The sequence below is a fragment of the Lactuca serriola genome, chromosome 2, assembly GCF_051521515.1.
Source record: "Lactuca serriola cultivar US96UC23 chromosome 2, Lser_US96UC23_V15, whole genome shotgun sequence".
Lineage (NCBI taxonomy): Eukaryota > Viridiplantae > Streptophyta > Magnoliopsida > Asterales > Asteraceae > Lactuca > Lactuca serriola.
This window is the reverse complement of record NC_136409.1, coordinates 55,073,681-55,096,723: the sequence shown is the minus strand read 5'-3', so window position 1 is coordinate 55,096,723 and position 23,043 is coordinate 55,073,681. Positions and strand designations below refer to the sequence as shown.

The 23,043-nt window shown below is 30.5% G+C and overlaps 1 protein-coding gene across 3 annotated transcripts in view; it reads right to left on the bottom strand.

Moving 5' to 3' along the window:
* Positions 1-3,395: 3,395 nt before the first annotated feature.
* The window catches only part of LOC145086257 (glucomannan 4-beta-mannosyltransferase 9-like), a 37,387-nt gene continuing 17,739 nt past the window's right edge, over positions 3,396-23,043 (bottom strand). Inside the window, exons 9-10 of one of the 3 annotated variants that reach the window (XM_079024010.1) lie at positions 16,839-16,873; positions 16,404-16,468 (exon numbers count right to left, since the gene is read on the bottom strand). In XM_079024010.1, the coding sequence (XP_078880136.1) occupies positions 16,419-16,468; positions 16,839-16,873 (85 nt within the window). In that variant the 3' untranslated portion in view covers positions 16,404-16,418. Of the gene's footprint in view, positions 3,451-16,403; positions 16,469-16,838; positions 16,874-21,343; positions 21,965-23,043 lie in introns of those variants that run through there. The other 2 variants (XM_079024011.1, XM_079024009.1) reach the window with 2 other exon arrangements.

Genomic DNA, 23,043 nt, shown 5'->3' with positions numbered 1-23,043 from the left:
TTTTAACTTTAATTTCTGGTTTTTAATTATAAATATTTTTGAAGTATAGATAATCAGAAAGTAACTTATCTAATTTTTGATTATTTTATTAGAAGCAAGTATTGAGTTTGTTTTTTTCTGATGTAACTTGTTGATTTCATTTTTGATTTTTCTTATAGTTTTATTTTAAACAAATCAAATTTTTTTTTTCATAATTGAAAACCAAGAATTCACTTACAAATGTGCATGCATATTGAAGACCTATGATCTACTTTGGCACAAGAACAATTTAATAGATTGGTTTCGAGAAAAGATTGAGAGAAACATTTTGGATCAAGTTATTCATGAAGAGGCTGCGGAAGACCAAGAGAAACCTATTGGAATGATAGACAATTTTCAAGTTAAAGCAAATTTCATTTTTTATGCATTATTTGAATGAATTTTTGTTTTATGTATATTGTAATTGAGCATGGAAAAAAATTTGCTTAAATTTTTATGTCTTTTAAATTTTAGGGCATTTTTTTGTTAAATTGAACGGGGCCTCCGAAATCTCGCGGCCGGCCCTGTATATTATTTATTTGGTGTCTTATTTCTTTTTATATCCAACCACGTGGATTCATATATATATATATATATATATATATATATATATATATATATATATATATATATATATATATATATATATATATATATATATATATACACACCAGTATAGTTAAAATACTTGTTGTAACCATCCTCCATGATTTTGTAGAATGTTGTACACGGTTTAAATTTAAATAAGGACGTTTTTTCAAACTGAAAAGCATTTTTAATAAAAGGGTCTAATGTCTGAGGGTAGGATTGTATTTTGGTTATGTTTAGCAAACATATTAAATGAAAGATATAATCAAATGGACTTCAAAATGTAGGAATAGATCTATCAAAGGATTTTTCCAACTACTCTAATACCTGAACGATATGAATAATCAGTTTGTAGAAACGGGAAGTGTGAATACACGTTTCTACATATACATAATAAATTAAAATACAATTTCTAAATTTGAAATGGTCAATAATTTAAATGATATCGAATACGTAAGTAATTCCTTAAATAAAAAGTGAAATCACAAAGTGAAATCTAAATTCACGGTGCATAAATTAAAAGGTCCCTCTTGAATTTCATACTCATGAAATTCGATTACCAATATAGCCACTACTACAAAAATACCCTTTAATGACATGCATTGGCTGTCATAAAAGCCACAGATGACACGTAAATGCATGTTAAGGAATGAACTGTCATAAAGGAAGACGACATGCATTTGCATGTCGTAACCATACGACACGCATTTACGACGCGCTCTTACGACACGCAATGCGTGTCAAGGAAGGTCTTGTCATAAAGAAGACGTCACGCATTTGTGTGTCATAACCTTATGACGCGCATTTACGACTCGCATTGCTTATCATTAAATCCCCTGTAATAAAGAAAGACGACACACGTTTTTTCGTGTCATAATTATAAATGTTTTAAAAATTGTATTTTGATAGATTTAATAATTTTCAAATTAAATAACACATTAGAAGTCTCATAATACAAAATAAAGTATAATGAATAAAAAAGATAATTCATTACACTAATATGTCAAATACAAATAATCATTCTTATAGTAAGTACATTTAATACATTGCTAATATTGCATAATATTTATTATAGAAAAACAAAACATGTACAACAATTAAAGGAACCCGTGAGTCATTTCTCCTTTGTTAATCTTCATGGCAGCTTTAAGTCTTGCAACATCACCACTTGAAGATGCATCAACAAGTGTTGACTCTTTTTCTACATGTTTCCTGCACTGGGGGACATAAAATGAGTTATGTAGTTAAGAAAAAGTAAATTATGTTTTTTTTAAGTCAAATGACTTTGTTTTTTACTTAATGCACAAAAAAAGACTTAATAGATAAATTCAAGCAATGAAAGCTTTCCCTCAAAACCTGAAGCAGCACTATAATAACGGGGTTCAACTTGGCGTTGATTTCTTTCCCGAACATCTTTTAACTCATCCAATAATGCTACATCACCTACTTCAAATATCTACACTTCCAGATATAATATTTAAAAAAAAGCCAAAACAAAACATAGTTCGAACTCAATTGAAAAGAAAATTATTTGTTAATATAAAAAACATATTTTACCTTGATAGTTTTGGATGATTTTTATTATGTGCAACTGTTTTTAATATCCCAGCCATAAGACTGCTCCCTGCAACCTACAAAGTTCAAAAGTCTGGTAATCAAGTAACTTCCAAATGAATAGATAGAAAATGCTTCATAGAAACTTCTTAAGATGTCACAAGAAAGAGCAACTTCTTGGTCTTGTGAAAACATATATAGTTACAAATGGATATATTTTTCATTATAGAAACCAAAAATAGCCTTGTAGTTTCAAGAAAATGTAGTTTCAAGAGAATAAAGAATACAACATGAGCAATAGGAGCTTAACAAACCCAGAAGCCCCACCTCAAAACTTTGACTCCCTAGGATATCAACCATTTATTTCCATATTCAAAGCTAAATACATAATTATAGATACCAACATCTAGAATGTCTTGAACAAATATGATGCACCTGAACAAGGCCCAAGGGAAAAGAAGTCAGAACAGAATGATAAAACAAACCCAAAGGGAAACTCATTGTGGAAACATTTCCTTTCTCATTGTGGAAACTCTTGACAATTGACTTCGACTACAAGATAGGAAAAAAAATGAGAAAATATATCAACTTAAATAATGTGAAGAACTTTTAGATAGTATGGATGGAATATGTTATTTGTAATTAGAAAAGGGAATCTGTCATGACCACAATCTTGTTCTATAAGAACTCCTTCAAACTGCCTCCCATTCTTGATGAAAAACTCAACTATTTTATCAACCAATTTTTTCATGTCAGATGGAGGATCCATAACCATGCTCTCAGTTTGGGAATTAGAGGAAGAAAACAAGCCCGAATACTAGAGACTGAACTTGATGTTGATGATTCACCTTTTCTCATGTTTCTAGTTTTTACAGCCTTCATTGCATTTGGAAAAGAATTCTTTCTAATAATAGGCTCATAACCAAATAACAAGTCTTAAGTTTTTCATATTCAGACAAGCTAGGACCACCTAGTTTTTGCTGGACAAACCTATTGAACAAATAATAAGTTTTAAGTTTTTCCACATTCAAGAAAAGGAAAATCAGATTCTTCAGAGATTCATTTGAACTTACTCAACAACTGATGAAGGTTTGTCACTCTATTCATATAAAGCCACAAGAACTACATATGATAGAAAGTTCAAGAAGACAGGTTATTTTGTGAAAGAAGTAATGTATCTAAACACCATTATCATTATGTGGTCAAGTGAGATGCACCTTTAGTCAAATCATCTAGAACGCCACTAGACTCTAAATACTTTCTAAAAGCTTCTTTCTTTGCTTCTTTCTCCTGTAAACAAGCATACAAGAAATAGGATTCAGTTGTTAGAAATATGTACAGTGGATGTGGATGTGCTTCTAAATCAAATGAAACCACTTTCTTGTTATGATTGGGTAATCACATTCTTTTGTAAATCAAGATTCTTAAATGTTTATCTTATGTTTTAAATATGATACTTGCAGCCATTTCCAAAGGTCTATTTGGTTCCCTGATGGGATGAAATGCAAAGAGTAAGATATATGAAAACCAGAAATCAAATTATATCTTTTTTTGGTGAGAGATGGCTTAATAGATCTAAACTAAAAAAGATGCACTGATTCTCATTTCATTGCATACAAAATACTAAAAAGAATCAGTTTGTACAGGTGTGAATAAAAAAATGGATACCCTAATCATGATTTTGGATGTCAAACCTACAATTTTCAAGAACAAAGCAATGATTTTATTACAATTTAATAAGAAATTTATTTCTATAATACTGCAATGAAGGCTATAAAAACTAGATTCCTCATTTTTTTATTCAGCTTCAACATTATTTTGATCATTAGATTCCTCATTGTTGCCAAGGAGCAAACTAGCCTGTACCAGAACCGAAAAGTAGGGCAAACAAAATTAGCTCCCTCAATGTGAAATATACAGCAAGAGAAGGGAAACATATAGTCTCAAAGGTAGAGGCACACAACCTAGGGAAGAGAAGAGCCGCACACAATGAAGCAACAGTGTAGGTCGCAAACCAGATATGAGGCGTGATTCTCTCTCCCAAAATTATGAATCGACAAGTTGTTGGATAAACAACGGAGTTTTCTAAATTTTGGGATGAATTGTAGTTTGAATCACAGATTTGGACTTAGCTGACCTTGGAGAACACATGCGAGTTGAAGAAACTCGAGAAATTATCAGTCCTTTCCTAATGGTGGTAAACGATATAGGTGGTGACCAGTGTATTTGATGAGCAAGGGGAAGGAATCGGTAAGAGCCAAAGTGTGATGGAAATGAGAGAGAGAGAAAATGGGAAATCTAGGGATCCACTGTGTGGAATGATTTCAGAGGTCTCCGGTCAAAAAAACCCTAGTTGATCGATTTTGTAATTAGAACGATGGACGCGGGGGAGACGAACGGAGAACGTGCCTTATATATATATATATATATATATATATATATATATATATATATATATATATATATATATATATATATATATATATACAACGACACATTTACATGACATGCTTTTTATGATAGGTTCCCTCCGTGTTTTTTTTTTTTTTTGTTAGACACTAATTTTAGGGCACGCAAAAATGTGTGTCCTCTATTCTTCAAATTTTAGAAAACTGACATTAATTTTAGGAAGTGTAAAAAATACATATCGTAAATCAGTGTGTGTCATTGATTGTGTGTCATTAAAGGGTTGTTTTCTAATAGTGAGTTTTCAGGTATCTCAATACATAAGGAAGTTACTCTTTATACACTATTCTTCAAAGATCAATTGAATTTTTAAGGATGCAAGTAAAATTTGTCATTTATTAGATCAATAACCTTCTGTCTATATTTGCATGTTCTTTGTGTTTTATAAGTCAACTTGGAGAGTACATTGATCTTTATTTGCATATTCTTTGTCTTCTGTCCATATTTGCATTTTTTTGGAAAGAAACTGACACTACTAGAAAATAACAAATAGGAGACACCATATATAATACGGATATAACTAGTTTCGTATCCTAATAGGAAATAGGATACATGATATCAAAAAATCGTATTCTTTTAGGTGTATCCTATGGCAAATATAAATTACAAAGAAATAGGATACGAGAATACTAAGTAGATGTATTCTATTTAGTGTATTCTATTTGAGATATAGAATACACTAACAAAATCCGCCGTATTCTATTTTGTGTATTTTATTTGGATAAGATTAAATCAAACTCGCTTTTATACGGAATAAATCGTATTTATCTAAATCATACTTCAACCCTATTATATATTGACACTTCAACCTTATTATATGTAAATTTGAAGTCGTAACATTAATCTTTTTTTTTTTTAAATCAAATCGCAACTTATTTGCTTAATTGAGAATCAAATCAACGACTTGGTTAGTTGAGGTATGGTTTTTTATTTTCCTTTAATAATCTTTATATAATCATTTCTCAATCAAATTAGTTTTCTTTTAGTTTGTAACTAGATTATGACCCGCGTTAAACGCGGGGATCGCATAAATAAAATATAAATGTATATAGATATTGCAGAATAATTATAAAAAAATCAGGGTTATTGATATTATTGAAATGTGTATAAAATACACTGAGGTTGGTAAATGTATATAGTCGTTGAAGGACCTCTTTGTAGACACCATTTTTTGTTTTATTAGTTGAACGACCTTCATCGCCACAAAGTACGTTCAAACCTTTTTTACTTGTGACACCTGAAACAGCTACATATAGTTAACCATGCGCAAAAACGGGTCTACGCAAGTATAATCCAACGTTTGACAATGTACTTTCAAAATACATTGTTATTTTATGGTTATATTACGAAATAGAATTGTTTATTTAAAAAAATAGAATTTGAAATGAACCACATAACCCCCTCCCTCCCCCCCCCCCCCCCCCCCCCACACACACACACACATACAATATTAAATATATAAAAAAAAACTATAACAAAGAAATATAAAAACATTTATGCTTGCTCGATTTAGATATTGCCCATAATTTATTGAAAATGTCAAAATACATAATTGGCACACAACTTACTTGTTATTATGAGACGAATTAAACAATTTAAACAAATGATGATTTTTTATTTTTATTTTATGACAATGATAAAATAATGGAAAAATGAATGCTTACTTCAAACATTTACAGACGTTTGAGTAAGGTCTATGGTCTTAACTGCTGAGTATTCATATCTTTCACAAATAGCTATTAAATGGTTATTCAAGATGAATTAAAAGTTCATTGCTATTTCTTGCCAATTTAGAAGTATGTTTCGACCACTTTTGCATCAGATAAAAAACATATAGGTTCTTTTAGTATTACTGCAATCCTACTTTCATATAAAATTACTTTTTTTCGCATCAGACCAAACTCGGTGTTTTTAAGCATTATTATCATCCTATATTATACATTCTTGATACTTTTTAAAAGTTAGTTGTAATTTCTCATTTCTTTTTGAAAGTTCGTTGTTATTTCTTGTTGCTTTTATAAATAAGTTTTAGACTATTTTTTTGTATCAAACCAAATTTGAAGGTTATTTTTGCATTATTACCATTGTATATGTTACATTTCATTTTTATTATTTGAATATAGTTTTTGTAGTTCAAAACCGATACGAATACAAAAATAATGACTACATATTAACCAACTCTCTATAATGTATAATTAAAAATCAAGACACTATAATTATAATTTATTGATGTTAGTTAATATGTAATTTATTTGGGGATGAGGTTAGTTTTTGGTTACTTATTTAGGAAGTATAATATGTATTCTGCATTACAAGTGTTTATCTTTTAAATTTAGCATTTGTTACTTTTGAATTTTATTTTGGCTTGAAATAACCATGATCATCCCATATTTAGTATTTTTCTCTTCTTGCACCTTTACTTCCTACTGACTTGCATTCACTAAAACAAGATTTAACATTTTTTTTTAAAAAACAAATATGAACAATAAACTATTAAACTCAATGGATATGCTAAAAGAAACATGAGACTTGCCTTTTGTAAGATCAATAATACAAAATTGGACCACTTTCGGCAAAATAATTTAAGAACTGAAGAAAACCTGATTGCCCAAATATCTAATATTTTTATTTAAGTCATAACCTGTTATATGCCGACAAAATTGAAAATTTCAGCCAAAACTCTATTACATTCCATCAAAGTTGAAAAAAATCCTTTAAAGTTAAATGATGATATTAATTTAAAAAATTATCTTTCACTTTTTGTTGGATGTATTTTTTTAATGACAAGAACAATTATCAGTCCAAACATAATCCGTAAAAACCATCACGACCAAATCATAGACCGCTTCATTAACAAAATAGAATACCACGGTCGTAGATGATAATCCAGTTAGAACATCTTTTTCTAAAAGATCAAGAAATGGACAATTTATTAGAATCTTATCACGCTAATAAAAGTCATAACAGAGTGACATAGGTTGAATCGATAGTTTACAATAAATATAAAAAATAAAGCCCTATCAAAGATAGAAAAACCTGAGGATGAGACAAAAAAAACATGTAACACTACAAAGTTGCAAACATAAAAAACACATGATGCTAAAAATCTAGAAAAAAAAAACCAAAATTTATACATGGTTGTGAGGTGAGCGTAGAGAACTTGTGTCAGATTCTTTGAGACATTTCGTCAAACACCTAAGGTGTCTGTTCTAATAACCCACATTTTGAATGTAACATGACAAAAAAATCCAATGTTACAGGAAAGTATAGAAATAAACTAAATTAACATGTATTTAGATTATACAAATTATTTTGAATACTATTCCTTCAAAAATATACTTACTGTTGTTTCATACCTACATATAAAGTTTAATAAAAACAATGTTAATTGTAATTATGCAATTTGATTCTACAATCAAATAAAAATTTTCTATAATACCGTAAATATGATATTCAAGGAAATAAGATTATTCCTAGTTTAGATTTTAACTTCTTAGCCTACTTTTGATATGGTTCATGTATTAATATTTAGACAAACCGGTAGGAAATGATGTTGATATTAAGTGTTGTATATTGTTGTTACCGATAAAAAACTAAGTTGTAGTTTAAATTAAAAGTTCTTTTTTCATGGTAAGTATGTTGCTATAAATTGTAAAAAAAATCACATAGCTATTGCAGTTTGTAGAGGTTCTTGAGTATGAGTCCAAGTTAATAGGTTAAGAATTTAATATGAAAAATTATACATTTTTGTTTTGTTTGACTTAATCTAGACTGAATGATGTTAATTGATTTCATATAAGTTGTGACAAAGAATATCAAAATATATATGAATATGTATATTTGATACGGGAACAAAAAATAATCGAAAAAAATATAAAAAAGCGAAAGAAGGTATTCACATTCTAGTGCACAACAATGAAGGTTTGAAACAGATAATGATGATGGTAGTGATAAACAATAAGAATGATGTTGTAGGAGAAGGTTTGAAGAAAAACAACGATCGAAAATAAGTGTGAGCCGTAAATTCAAAGATAAATCGTATATGTATGTGATAATTTGAATCTGATTTTTTGGTATTAATGGTTTCCTAATAAAAATGGATTTGATATTAATGGTTTGCTAATATAAACGGATTTATATTAATGGTAGATATTTAATGCCTTAATTGAAATGGTTTTCAGTAATATGTTTTTAAAGTTGACTATTTTAAAACTTTTATAACCGGAAATTCAAGATTTAAAATAGGAGGAAATTTATTAAAATTAAATACATTCCATTTCAATGGATTTAAGTTAATTTTGTTTGACAATTGGAAAGCTTTTATTGGTATTAAATACATTCCATTTGGGGAATATAGTGTCACCAATTTGATCTATGGATGGAAAACATAAGATTGAAATGCATTCAATGAACCAGATTGTTTCAGATGATATCATAAGATTTTTGTTTTAATATATATTAAAGATAACATAATTATTGATATGCTTATTTAAGGAGTTTAAAAAAAACAACTAATCAGGTTTAAATTTTGAAGCCAAAATTATAAATAATGGAATTAAATTATGAACAATATTAATTAGGGTTCATGATGACATAAATCGTCAAAAGATGTCTTGAAGGAGATCCTTGCTTCAGTTTATAGAGATTTGTGTGAAGCCAAAACAGAGGTGTGATAATTAGAGATGCAAGGAAGAAGCAATACGCAAATTCTAAGAATACATGAGAAAAAGGAACCACCTTATGGTGCTACATTCTATTATGAACACACAAAGCATCAATTGAAGTACAACCATTGACATGAGGAAGAAGAGGATTAGGGAATTCTGGTTTAAGAGAAAAAAACCGAGGAGAAAGATGAGGGCGGTTATTCATGTTTTTGGCCAAATTTATAGAGAAACCGATGTCTCATATATAAATAGAATGATATCTTTAATTAATAACATAATTGTTGATTTTAAAGATTCTATAATTAAATGTAATTATGCCTGAATTGTGAAATATATTTTTGAAAGTATGAATAGATTCTATAATTAAATATGAATAGATTCTATAATTAAAGATTCTATAATTTAATGTAATTGTGTTTGAAATGTAATTGGTAAATTTAAAGATTCTATAATTAAACTTTTGAATTCTATTTTGAGAAGATGATGTCATCAATTTGATCTAATGGTGAAAATCATATAATTGAAATACAATCAATGGTCTTGATTGCTTCATTGGTGAATTAAGGGTTCTCTTTTAATAATATTTAGAGATTGATCGATATTATTTGTTTCTTAATTTGATCGTAGTTTTGATTAAAGTTAGATTAAATCTATATATTGGCCTAGATTTTAGGTTTTCCTCTAAAGATAATACCTCAAGTTTTGGAATAATCATATATGCATGTACGAATCAAATTGAAAAGATTAAACAATGGAATTGGTGTTGGCTTCTAATGATATATTGGAAAATATTTTATATTCTTAAAATAGTTAAGGGTTAATGGGGATATGATCTTTGATTTCAAAATGTTTGCATTTGAAAAAAATTATAAACGAAATAAAACTTGCAAAAGTTTGAAAAATCATATTAAACAAAGAAATCATGATAATGGGAAACAAAATTTTGTTTTATTATATACGTTATGTTTATTTTAATATAAAGTATAATTTAAGATTTCATATTGTATATATTGCTTATTAAATCATCGGCATAGGAACTAATGTAATAAATATCTTATTTTTGTATTTACATTTAAACTTAGGTGCAATAATTATATGGGTTTTATGCAGAAAAGTGTCATTATTTTTGCAAAAGTTTTAATAAAGTACTAAAAGTTTTTTTTTAACAAAAAAATCTCGATTATTTAACATTTTGTCCAAATTAACGAAATTTTTTTTTTTTACATTTGAAGAAAAAATGTCAAATTATGTGATTTTCTCAAAAATTTAAGACCTTTCTGTTAAAAAAAAACTTTTAGGACTTTATCAAAAAAAAATTTCAAAAATAATGACACTTTTTTGCATAAAACTCATAATTTTATTTAACCAACAGTGGGTTAAATCTGATGAAAAACGGGCCTCTAGGAGAGTTTGACATAAAAAATGTTTAGCCTATAAATCGAATAAACTTAATTTAGAGTAAGTTACTTAATTTAATGCATAACTAAGTCATTTTGGATGATTCTATACCTAAGGTTAGATATGCACAATCACTTTTGTCGTTTTTTTCATAAATTGTCAATATGCTAATATGAAATGTTGCCAATTTTTTCTTAAATAGTCAATATGTTGATATTTATTCCCTAGACAAATTATTCAAAAAACGGTTTATGAATGTCTACTTGCACCATCTATATCCATCTCATGTATAATTATTTACTAAATATTGATTTTATAATTTATAGATGGACCATGAAACTTGGATGTATGAGTTGCGTCGTGCTAGTGATGAATATTTAGATTGCTTGAATTTTTTTCTTAAAGTTGTTGATGATCATCGGGTGAAAGAAGGAGAGACTCACATTTGGTGTCCATGTAAAAAGTGTCAAAATTTCAAAAAGTTTAGTGAATTAAACATAATACAAGAACATCTGATATGTTATGGGTTTATGAATGGCTATACACGTTGGACACGACATGGTGAATTATTTGTTGATTGTAACATGGTTGATACTGAAAATAATGGCGATGATATTGATGATTCACAAAACGAAAATTTGGATAAAATAGATGACATGCTACATGATATCGAAGATAATATTCCCGATAAAGATTATAAAAATTTTCAACAAATGTTTGACGACGCTGAAAAACCATTGTATGTTGGTTGCACTAAATTTACCAAAATTTCCGCCGTGCTAAAATTGTTTAATTTAAAAGCAAGCAATGGTTGGAGTGATAAAAGTTTCACGGACTTGCTAGAGCTTCTACATGACATGCTCCCCAAAAATAATGAGTTGCCTATTTCATTATACCAAGCAAAAAAACTATTGTGTCCGATGGATTTAGAAGTCGAAAGAATACATGCATGTCCAAATGATTGTATGTTATATAGAAAAGAGCATGCTAATCTACATGAATGTATCACATGTGGAGCATCAAGATATATGAAAAAGAAACAAACAGAAGTAAACAGTGATGTGAAAAAGAACGCCCCCCCTGCAAAAGTGTTATGGTATTTGCCTGTCATACCAAGATTGAAACGATTATTTGCGAACGCCGAAGATGCAAATTTGTTACGTTGGCATGCCGATAAACATACGGTGGATGGAAAATTGAGACATGTGGCTGATTCTCCTCAATGGGAGAATATTGATTCTGAATTTAAAGAATTTGGTGGTGAGATTAGAAATATTCGGTTTGGACTTAGTTCAGATGGAATCAATCCATTCGGAAACATGAGTAGCAGTCATAGCACATGGCCAGTACTTCTATTCATTTATAATCTTCCACCTTGGTTATGCATGAAGAGAAAATACATCATGATGCCGTTACTAATTCAAGGTCCAAAACAACCTGGTAATGACATTGATGTGTTTTTGGCTCCATTAATTGATGAAATGAAATTATTATGGAATTCTGGTGTCAGGGTGTATGATGCGTTCAAGAAGGAGTATTTCCAACTACATGCCATGATATTTTGCACTATAAGTGATTTTCCAGCTTACGTAAATTTGTCTGGATATAGTACAAAAGGAAAGAAAGCATGTCCAGTTTGTGAAAAAGACGCAGTATTTTTATGGTTGGGAGAATGTAAGAAACATGTATACATGGGCCATCGACGATTTCTTCCAAAGACCCATGTTTATCGTAAGAAGGGAGACTTGTTTGATGGTAAAACTGAAAATCGAGATATGTCTGAACCAATGGACGGAAAAACTACATTTTCCCGAGTTCATAATTTAGATATTCAGTTTGGAAAATGCAATAACAATAAGCAGCCAACTAATTGGAAAAAAAGGTCTATCTTTTGGGAATTACCATATTGGGAAAAGTTAGAGGTACGACATTGTCTTGATGTTATGCATATTGAGAAGAATGTTTGTGATGCCTTGATAGCATTGTTGTTGGACATTTATAAGAAATCAAAGGATGGGGTCAACGTTCGAAGGGGCATGGTTACAATGGGAATACGACCACAACTTGCACCCATTGAAAAAGAAGGAAAGCTCACGTATCTACCACCAGCTTGTCATACTTTGTCTAAAGATGAGAAAACAAAATTTTGTAAATGTTTGCATGGTGTGAAAGTGCCATCTGGCTATTCTTCAAACATTAGTAAGTTGGTGTCAATGAAAGACCTTAAATTAATGGGTATGAAGTCACATGATTTTCATGTTCTAATCACACATATGATTCCTATTGCAATCCGTGGAATACTTCCAGATGATGTCCGACACGCAATTCCAAAGTTATGCTTGTTTTTCAACATGATTCATTCAAAAGTTATTGATCCTGAAGTGTTAGATTCATGGCAACACGATATTATCATCACTTTATGCCAACTTGAAATGTACGTTCCACCTTCATTTTTTGATGTCATGGTTCACCTTGTATCTCATATTGTAAGAGAAATAAAGGTTTGTGGTCCAGTATATCTATGATACATGTACCCATTTGAGAGATACATGGGTTTCTTAAAAGGGCATGTAAGAAATCGACATCGACCAGAAGGCAGTATTGTTAAAGGATATGCTTCAGAAGAGGTGATTGAATTTTGTACAAACTATCTGAAAGGTGTCCCTGCTATTGGGATGCCACAATCAAGACATGAAGGTAGACTTCAAGGGATTGGTGTTGTTGGATTGAAAGTGATCATACCTAATCGTGATGAACTCCACCTACCACATTTTACAGTATTACAACACATGATAGTTGTTGCTCCATACATAAATGACCAAATGTCAATGTTACGATCTAGAAACAAACAAAGGTCTGAAAAATGGTATGTTAAGGAGCAAATCAGAACATTTCCAGCATGGTTGAAGGAAAAGGTGAAAGAAAAGTTAGATAGAGAAGATCTTGATCCTTTGGTTAAACTATTAGTGTATGGTCCGCGAAATGCTGTGTCCACTTACCAGAGCTACGACATTAATGGATATACATTTTACACTGGAAAACAGGATCGAAAGAGTACACAACAAAATAGTGGTGTGACGTTAATAGCAAGCTCGATTGGATACTCTAATGTAAATCACCAGGTGCAGGCGATTATAGCCAAAGATTCATATTATGGTGTCATTCAAGAAATTTGGGAATTAAAATATGATTCATCAACTATAGTACCGCTCTTCAAGTGTAAGTGGGTCAAGAATAAAGGAGGTGTTAAAGTTGACGAAGACGGTTTCACACTTGTCAACCTTTCCACAGATGGCTATGTATCTGAGCCATTTATTCTAGCCAATCAAGCTAACCAGATATTCTATGTTGAGGACCCCAAGAATTCTGGATGGCACATCGTCCTCCAAGGTAAACGACGTATACTTGGTGTTGAAAATGTTGAGGACGAGGAAGAATACAACCAATTTGACGAGTTACCTCCATTTTCTATCGGCATCACATCTTCAGATGTCATTATCAATGATATTGCTTATTTAAGGTCAGACCACAACGAAGGAGTTTATCTAAGAAGAGAAAAAGGTATAATGTCATTTATTTAATTTAAAAAACCATAACAAAACAACTTGGTTTTCATTTGAAACGAAATAGATTACGATATTATATACTTACTATTTTTTGTTTGTTTGCAGAAACAAAAAATGACATCTTAGTTATGAAGACATCTACTAGAGAAGATACTTGTGTTTATTAACTTTGTTTTTTGTTTATTATAATCTATTTCAGTTCAATATTGTAAACAATTTAATCATTTTGTTTTTTAAATATATTTCTTTTATTGTTTGATATTTCGTCCCTATCGTTGGCATTTTTGTGTGAGTTTGCCGGTTTGGTCCTCATCCTACCTAAAATGAGGAATACGTCCTTCATTATTTATTTTTTTTAATTTCTTTAAATTATTTTCTTACTATTTTAATTAAAAGAAAAACAAAAAAGAAGTATCACACCCACCACCGAAGGCTACATGTCTTGCAGGTGATTCGATTTGGGTTTAATTTATGTTGTCGTCTCTATTGACCCGGTTCATTTAGCACGCCACCCACCTGGAAACGAAATCTGGTGGGTGATTCAATTTGGGTTTGAGCACCCCTTGATTCGATCTGAGCACGTCTTTCCAGCAAGGGAGATGCGTGGGGGGAAATAGGAGTTTTCTGGCAGGTGGAGAGAGGGAGAACGAGAGGGGGGGGGAAGATAAGGTGGATGGGTGGGCGACGAATGGTAATGGTTGGCGGCAGATGATGGTGTACAACGGTAGCAATTAGTGGTGATGGTGACAGACAGTGGTGACGATGACAGCTAAGGGTTGTATATTCTTGAGTGTGTGTGTGTGTGTGTGTTTTCTTGAGAACAAAAGAAAATAGAAATAGAGAGAGGGGTGGGTGGGTAGGTCATATTTTTAATTAATTGAAATATTAACATAAAAGAATATAAAAACAAATCTAAGGGGTAAAATAGTCCTTTTAAGTTGATAGGGACCAAAAATAATAAAAAGATCAAATTTTGGACTATTTGTGAAAAAAAAAAAAAAAAAAAAACTTTCTGTATCAAAGCCACATAAATTTACCAACCACGGGGACCATTTTTGCGATTTTGTCAATAAGTATTATAGCCTAACAAATAACTTAACAACCAGACACTATTCTTTATTCAAATAAAAGACTCAAAATATATGTCTTATTTTATTGTTTTGCCAAGCAGCTTTTATGTTTTAGATTTCTACGTATGTTAATAGGATTAAACTCATAGTTGACTTTTCCCAAATGTGTTGTCTTCAGTTGGATTTATCTATGCGTTAAATAGCTAAAGTAAATCAACAATCAATGATAATTATTATTCAAACAGATTTTATCATTTTCTGTTTAGATATTGTTTCATGATCTGTTAAGTTTTAAAATTCATATATTATTTGGTATGGACCTTGCATTTAGTGTTGTTTTATACAATTCCAAATTAGCCCTTATTGCTTGATCAAGACGTCAAGCTTGTCCAGTGTCCACGACTCCCATGTTAACTACATTATAGAAACAATTAAGAAAAAAAACAATTGGGCCGATCTTGGTTATTGGAACCGGGCAAGTAATTTACCAAAAAATATTTAAAATCCCCGCCATCCAAGAATTACCCTCCTGTACCCTAAATTGGACTGGTACGTATCATCTTCCAAAAATTACCATCGGTATACCCTCTCCACATACATTGCAGCATCGTCTACACAGACGACAATCACTAGCAATTCTTCATCACCGGCGACCACTATCTACTCTCCCTTTACCGCCAGTGACGATCAGTCAAACTCAGTCGTCAATTAGCCATAAACTCTCCATAACCGGCAATCACTAGTCAAACCTCCGCTACCACCTTCACAGTTGTCGATCGTCGTCGTTCACCATGTACGTACTTTGTTTTTTAGTCGACCCTTTTGAACAAAGTTTGTTATGATTTTACTATGTAAGCACACTAACATCTTCACTCTTCTTCACAGTATCAGTAAACAACTAAATACCCAATTATATGCAGAGTTGGTAACTGTTAACGATGTTTTGATGATATATCAACTTCATTCGTCAAAAGAAAGAAAATAAGGAAATCTCTGTTACAACTTACAAACCACATTAAGTGAATGCAGAATAACAACGAATGCAAAAATTAATTGAATGCAAAACCAAATTAATCTAATGAAAAAGGGATTTAATATTTTAATTGTTGCATTGTAGAATAAGAGATGAAAGTCACGTAACCTGAATAAGAATGGCAACAGCAACTAGTTAACATGTAGGAGGTTTTGCAATATTTAAGTAGGTTTTATTCTAACTAATTAGGTTAGGGTATAATAGTACAATCATATAGAATTTAAAGTAATAGTTAAGCTGTTGGGATGAATTTAAACTAACTGTTACTATTGTTCTTTTCTGTTTTGTTTTTATTATATGAATCCACTATTAATAATAGACTATGAATAATATAAAAAAGTAAACATGTGATTGTTTAATGAATAATGATATGTTTTTTTTACACTTTATGCAATTATGGGTAACATGTTAAAAAATATTAATATTTAATTATTTAAGCAAAATGATGTTATTCTGAAAACCATTTTACTAAACTAACCTGATAGTTGAATTGAATTTGAGTTCTTTAGTAACCTGCCCACCCAACAATGGAAAATATAGAAAGGAGTAAGAAAAGCGCCACATTGATAAGGGAAAAGACTGAAGAAAAATTAGCAACATTGCATGTTGATTTCGATAAGCATAATCAAGCTATAGGAGAGTATCAACCTAAATTTGCAACTTATTGTGGAGTCGCGGCTAGGAGTAGGATTTCTATTCTTAAAGATAGTTGGGATAAAGTATCTAAGGCAGAGCTACATAACTTGTGGTTGGACATTAAGGTATGTATTTATAACTTGCTAAATGTTTTTTAATTAATAATTGTTACTAATAAGTACTATAGTTTATTTTATAAAATAGAATTATTGGAATATACCAAATGATGCACCCAAAAAACAAACACTAAAAGTATGCAACAAGTCATGGAGGGCCTACAAGTCGACTCTTGTTAATGATTTCATGGACAATGATCTTGATGCTTCAAGTTTTTACCCGTACCTAACCAAAGAAGCATGGGAAGATTTTGTTAAGCTAAAATCCACTGCAGAATTCCAGGTTGGGCTTTAGTATCTATTTTTGATATTTTTATACAATAAAAATTCTAATTTCATTTATATGTGTGAAGGAAAAAAAGGAAAAATGGGAAGGAGATTGTGAAGAAGAACAAAAATCCAGCTCACTTAGGCCCATTAGGGTATCGTGGGAACAAAGCTCGGTGGGATAAAGATATCGAGCTAGGTGCAAAAATAAAAGGACACCATATATCAAGTGAGCAGGCAAGAGATTTTATCTACGCTAGGACAAAACGCACTCCTTCAGGGGATTACGTTGTAGTGCCTGAGAGTGAGCAATTAGCAGATGAGTTTGTAAGTGTACTTTATTTTCTTCATCTCCATATATCATTTATTTAATAAGTAGGTTTTAATATAATCCCTTTCTTTGCATTTACAGATATCAAAAGATAAACCCTGAGTTGATTTGATGGAAGAGGTTTTAGGAAAAGGGCACCCTGGTCGCACGAGGGCGGTAGGTTATAATCTCACTCTAAAAGAATCAAGGATTAACCAAGGAAATAGGAAACAACAAGAGTTACCAGATTTGGAAGATTTGGTGACGAGGCTAGAGGAGAGATTGTTTAATAAGTTATATGAGAAGTTATATGATAAGTTGATGACTGATATGGTGCCTGATATGATGGCTAAGGTGGTAGATACTGTCGGGGACATGGTCGACTCTATGGTGGCTACTAGTGTGAATCATGGCATGATGCAACATGATGATACTCGTAGGAACGAGGCAATAAAAGTATGAAGCCCGAACTTGAAGAAACCTAGTGTTCAATCTACAATGATGGATGAATTAGATAATATAAAGGTATGCATTGTTTCTTCGTACATAATTCATTTAAACACATATAAACAAACTAATTAAATGCATGTTATATATATATATATATATATATATATGTGTGTGTGTGTGTGTGTGTGTGTAGGCTCCTATTGACTGTGAGTTGCTACTACCATCGGATACAGAGCATCATACAGTTGCCGAAGGGAAAGTCTACCCATCGGAGAATGGAATGTTACATGGGATACCGCTAAAAGAACATCATGTGAAGGTATCTGTATGAAAGATTTATGATGTTTATAAGTTGTTCCCTCTTCCTGTGCCGACTGAAGAAACATATACTTTGGGGAATGCACTGTATGGTTTTACTCAATGGCCACGAAGTTCAATTGCTCTAGTTAAGGTAAAATATAAATTTCCTTTATTTTTTAATATTATAGTGATATGTAATGAAATCAATATGTAACCATTTCTAAACTTCCCAGCCCACTCCAACTGTGCAAAAAGATCAAAGACCTTCCCACACATCGACAATGGTACCAACGTCGACACCATCACCAACACAGGTTGATACTTATCATAATCCTTGTGATGAAGTAGTAGCTTAACCTTATTATTAGTCCTTAAAACTTTTAGCTGATCAAATGGATTTTTAATGTAGGTACACCAAAAAGAAAGTACGATGAGACCAACAGTTTGCCCCTTGTAAAGAAAATACGACAATTTGTAATGCCAAAAGAACTAAATGGCAGGCCGAAGAACAAGTTAATGTATAAAAATTTTATGAGCCGCAAAATTGAATATCCAGTTCATGTTAGAAGTGAGCCAGGGATCTTTGGAGTTTGGAGGACTGAGGTTCTAATCTATTCAGACTTGATTAAAGAGCTTATGACGAATAAGCAACTCGATATTGATTCTATTTTTTGCTTTCAGATGTGAGTATGTTAACATTTAAATAACTAATATTTCATAGAAGTTTACCTTTATAATATATATATATATATATATATATATATATATATATATATATATATATATATATATATACATTTTTTGTAGGATGCTACATTCAATGTTTCAACACGATAATAAATGTGCCTTCATAAACCCACAAAAAATCACTAGCTTGCAATGTGGAACCGGTGAGGAATTCAGAACAAATAGTGTTGTAAATGAGTTGGTTGATGCGATGAACTTTCATCAAGAAAAAGATATTTTTCTAGCACCATATTTGCAAGGGTATGATATTCTAGAAAATGTTATACGCCTTATATTTTTGTCAATAATTTTTGCTAATATGTTTAAACTTTACTAGGTTACACTACATATTATTTGTAATCTGCCCTCGTCAACATGCGTGCTACATTTTGGATTCATGTCGAGGTATGAAGACGTTTGAAGACTATGATATCGTAACACATATCGAAAAGTAAGAAGTTTATTATTTTTGTATTTTATTACTGCTATTTTTTCTATGGATTCTAAGAAATCAATAATGCTTACTTTTTTAGAGCTGTTGCAACGCTTAATAAACAATCCAAATCCAGATCACGTGCAATGACATGGACTTTCGCAAAGGTAACTAAATTTACTATCAATTATATATATATATATATATATATATATATATATATATATATATATATATATATATATATATATATATATATATATATATATTCTCATGTGTATTTTATATTTAGTGCAACCAACAAACGTCGAATTGGGAGTGTGGCTATTACATCTCAAAGTGGATGCATGTAATGATGTTATACAGACAACGGGGATTTCCTAAAGTAAGTAGTTTTTTTTTTTTTTAATTTTAAAATTAAACCTTAATGTTTATTAAATTAAGTATTTTGTATTACTTTGTATGTAGAACCTTTGGAACGATAAAACACCATTTTCGAATGCGGAGTTGGACGATTTTGTTGAGTTTTGGATGACATCTTTTGTAGAGAAGTATTTGAAATGAAGCTATGTTACATGGTTAGTTGTTTTTACTATTATAATGGTCTTTTCTATCTTCCAAATGATTCGAATTTGGAAATAAATTACAAAAATGTATTTTTTTGATTGGATGGAAATGAATAAAAAAAATCTTAATCTTAAATTATCATTACAATAACAAGTTATTTATGTTAAATGATTCTTTTAAGCTACAACTTAATTGTGTATATTGTCAATGCTTTCAACAAATTTGGAGTGACGAAGAAGACAACAAGAGCTACATACGAAATGTGTTAGATTTGGATCGTTTCAAAAAAAAGATTTGGAGATGGAAATAAATAAGCAAATGTAATTAAGATTTTAGTTGAACATAACACGTTGTTTAGTTGATTTGCCTGATATTGAACATAATATATAAATATATTTTTTTTATATTGTATTGCAACTTAGGTTTATTTTATCACATTCTAGTGGATGATAAAATATTGGCTCATAAATATGATAGGGTACTTCTAGTAGATACACCAATTATAAATATGATAGGATATACATAGAATACAATATGGTGTATCTTATTTTATATATATATATATATATATATATATATATATATATATAAAATAAGATACACCATATATGATATAAGATACACATATAGGATACGATACACCATATATAATACACATATAAGATACGGCAAGATAAATAGGATACACCATATATAATACACTATAATATACATACAATGTACACCCTTGGATAGCATACGGTTGTTTTAACCGTATTCTATTTCTTTTGTAATAGGATACACCCCCAATAGGATACAGATGATTATCCGTATTATATTAGCAAAAACAGCCATATCCTATTCCATGTTTTCTAGTAGTGTTATATTAGTATTTAATATAAAAAGTTAACAAAAACTCAAGTATTTTAGTCTCGATAAAAAAAATAAAAAAAAATAAAAAACAAAAAAAAAATCGCGCCTTGAAAAAAACTCGCGTCATATCGCGATAAGGTGCGCCTTGACACGTTATTTAGACGTCACACTTAACAAACCCGCTTTGGACGTTTTCGTAACGGCTACACCACGCCTCACGCCATGACACGCCATGAGGCGCGCCATGACGCGTTTTTTAGAACCATGAAAATAACATATGACTAACACATGTCATTGCAAAATATGTGATGTACAACAACCAAACCTTCAAGAGCAATGTTTTTAGGAATGGTTACGAGGCTTTATCGACAAAACCTATAATGACACGTCGTCAATGAGTACTTAAAACATGTTTTTCACAGGGTTTAGCTATTTAAAATAAATAAATATTATACATGTTCAACAAACAAGAATCAAATTTCAAACAAAATCTACATAACCCCGTAAATACAAGTAAACCTTCTACTTTATGAACTTTCATGAAACATGAAAAAGGTACCAACCTTTTCTTCACCATTTCTTGTCCTTTGTGTGCTTTTATGATTCTTTGAATGGAACTACAACGGTTTACCTTTTTGTATGCAAACAATACGGTAACGTTCATTTAAATGAACTAGAAGAAAGTTGCATTTTCTCAAACATTGTATGGTGTAGCTAACGAAGAAATGATCGGGCACAAAGATAAAATAATTGTCGATCAAAAATGGCTGACGGAGAATGTCATCTAAGAGCTGGGAACTTGAGTGCCAACATAACCCAAACCCATTACGATGAAAGCTATACCTTGTACACATAGGTAAATGTAGTAGTAATGCTTTCCAAATGCAAGATCATAGCAACCAGATACAAAGAGGATAAGACCCACACAAAGCTCTAGCACAAAAAGCCTGTATGAGTCCAAATATATATTGTTAGATCATTATTTATATATATAATATATGGTAAGCTAATTAAGGGGTTTTTTAGGTAACTTAACCTATGTAAATAATTTTATCTATAAGTATATGGTTTCTTTCTCTCATCTTATATCATCTTGAATAAATACAATACATATTCTTAGATTTTAGTATTTCAAAACACGAGAAATAAATACTCCCATCAATATGCTTTCTCACATTGGTCTTGGAATTTTTTCGTCTATTTTCATTTATCTTTATGACATGTAGCAGGTAATCACTTAGGTGTTGTTTGTTTTTTCGAAGCAAAAATCCATAAAGTCTGCGAACCACCTCTGCAACCCTCTGCGGTAAAAGAGGTGGACCAAACGGCTGCAGACTGTAGTAAGAAGCGTGTTTGTTTTTTTATCATATGCATGCTGCTACAGATATTAAAAAATTAAAATAAACTGATTTTATAATCCGAAAGTAGTGTTTTAATACCGAAAATTTAATAATGTATGACATTTCGGCAAAAATTTATGATATTTCAGCAAAAATAATGATATTTTAACAAAAAAATAAAAATATTTTAGCATAAAATAATGATACTTTATCAAGAAATTATTATTATTCAATATAAAAAAAAAAGAAAAAAAAAAGTTCAACAAGAATAAACAAAAAAAAAACGAAAAAAAATGTGAAATAAGAATTCAACAATATATAATCAATATTTTAGCAAGAAAAAAAGAAAAATAAGAGGTTGGAAGAGGTAGGAAGAGGCAAAACAAGTGCTGAGCCAAGAAGAACACGCGCAGAGGTTTTTTAATCTGAATACTTCTGAAAAACAAATAGCTATGAGATGAAAGTGTTGCGTTTGTGCTGCGTCGCGCAACAATAAAAGGTTTGAAGAGGTTTTTTCCAAAAAAACAAACAACACCTTAGATGTTTACTTTTTCGTAATCTATTTTTGGTCAATAATTTTTTTTTTTTTTACATCTATAGGTTCTTCAAAGAAATTATTAATATCTTTTTTTGTGTTTTTAAATCATTATTATGGATGTTTATTATTTGCTATTAATATAATTAGT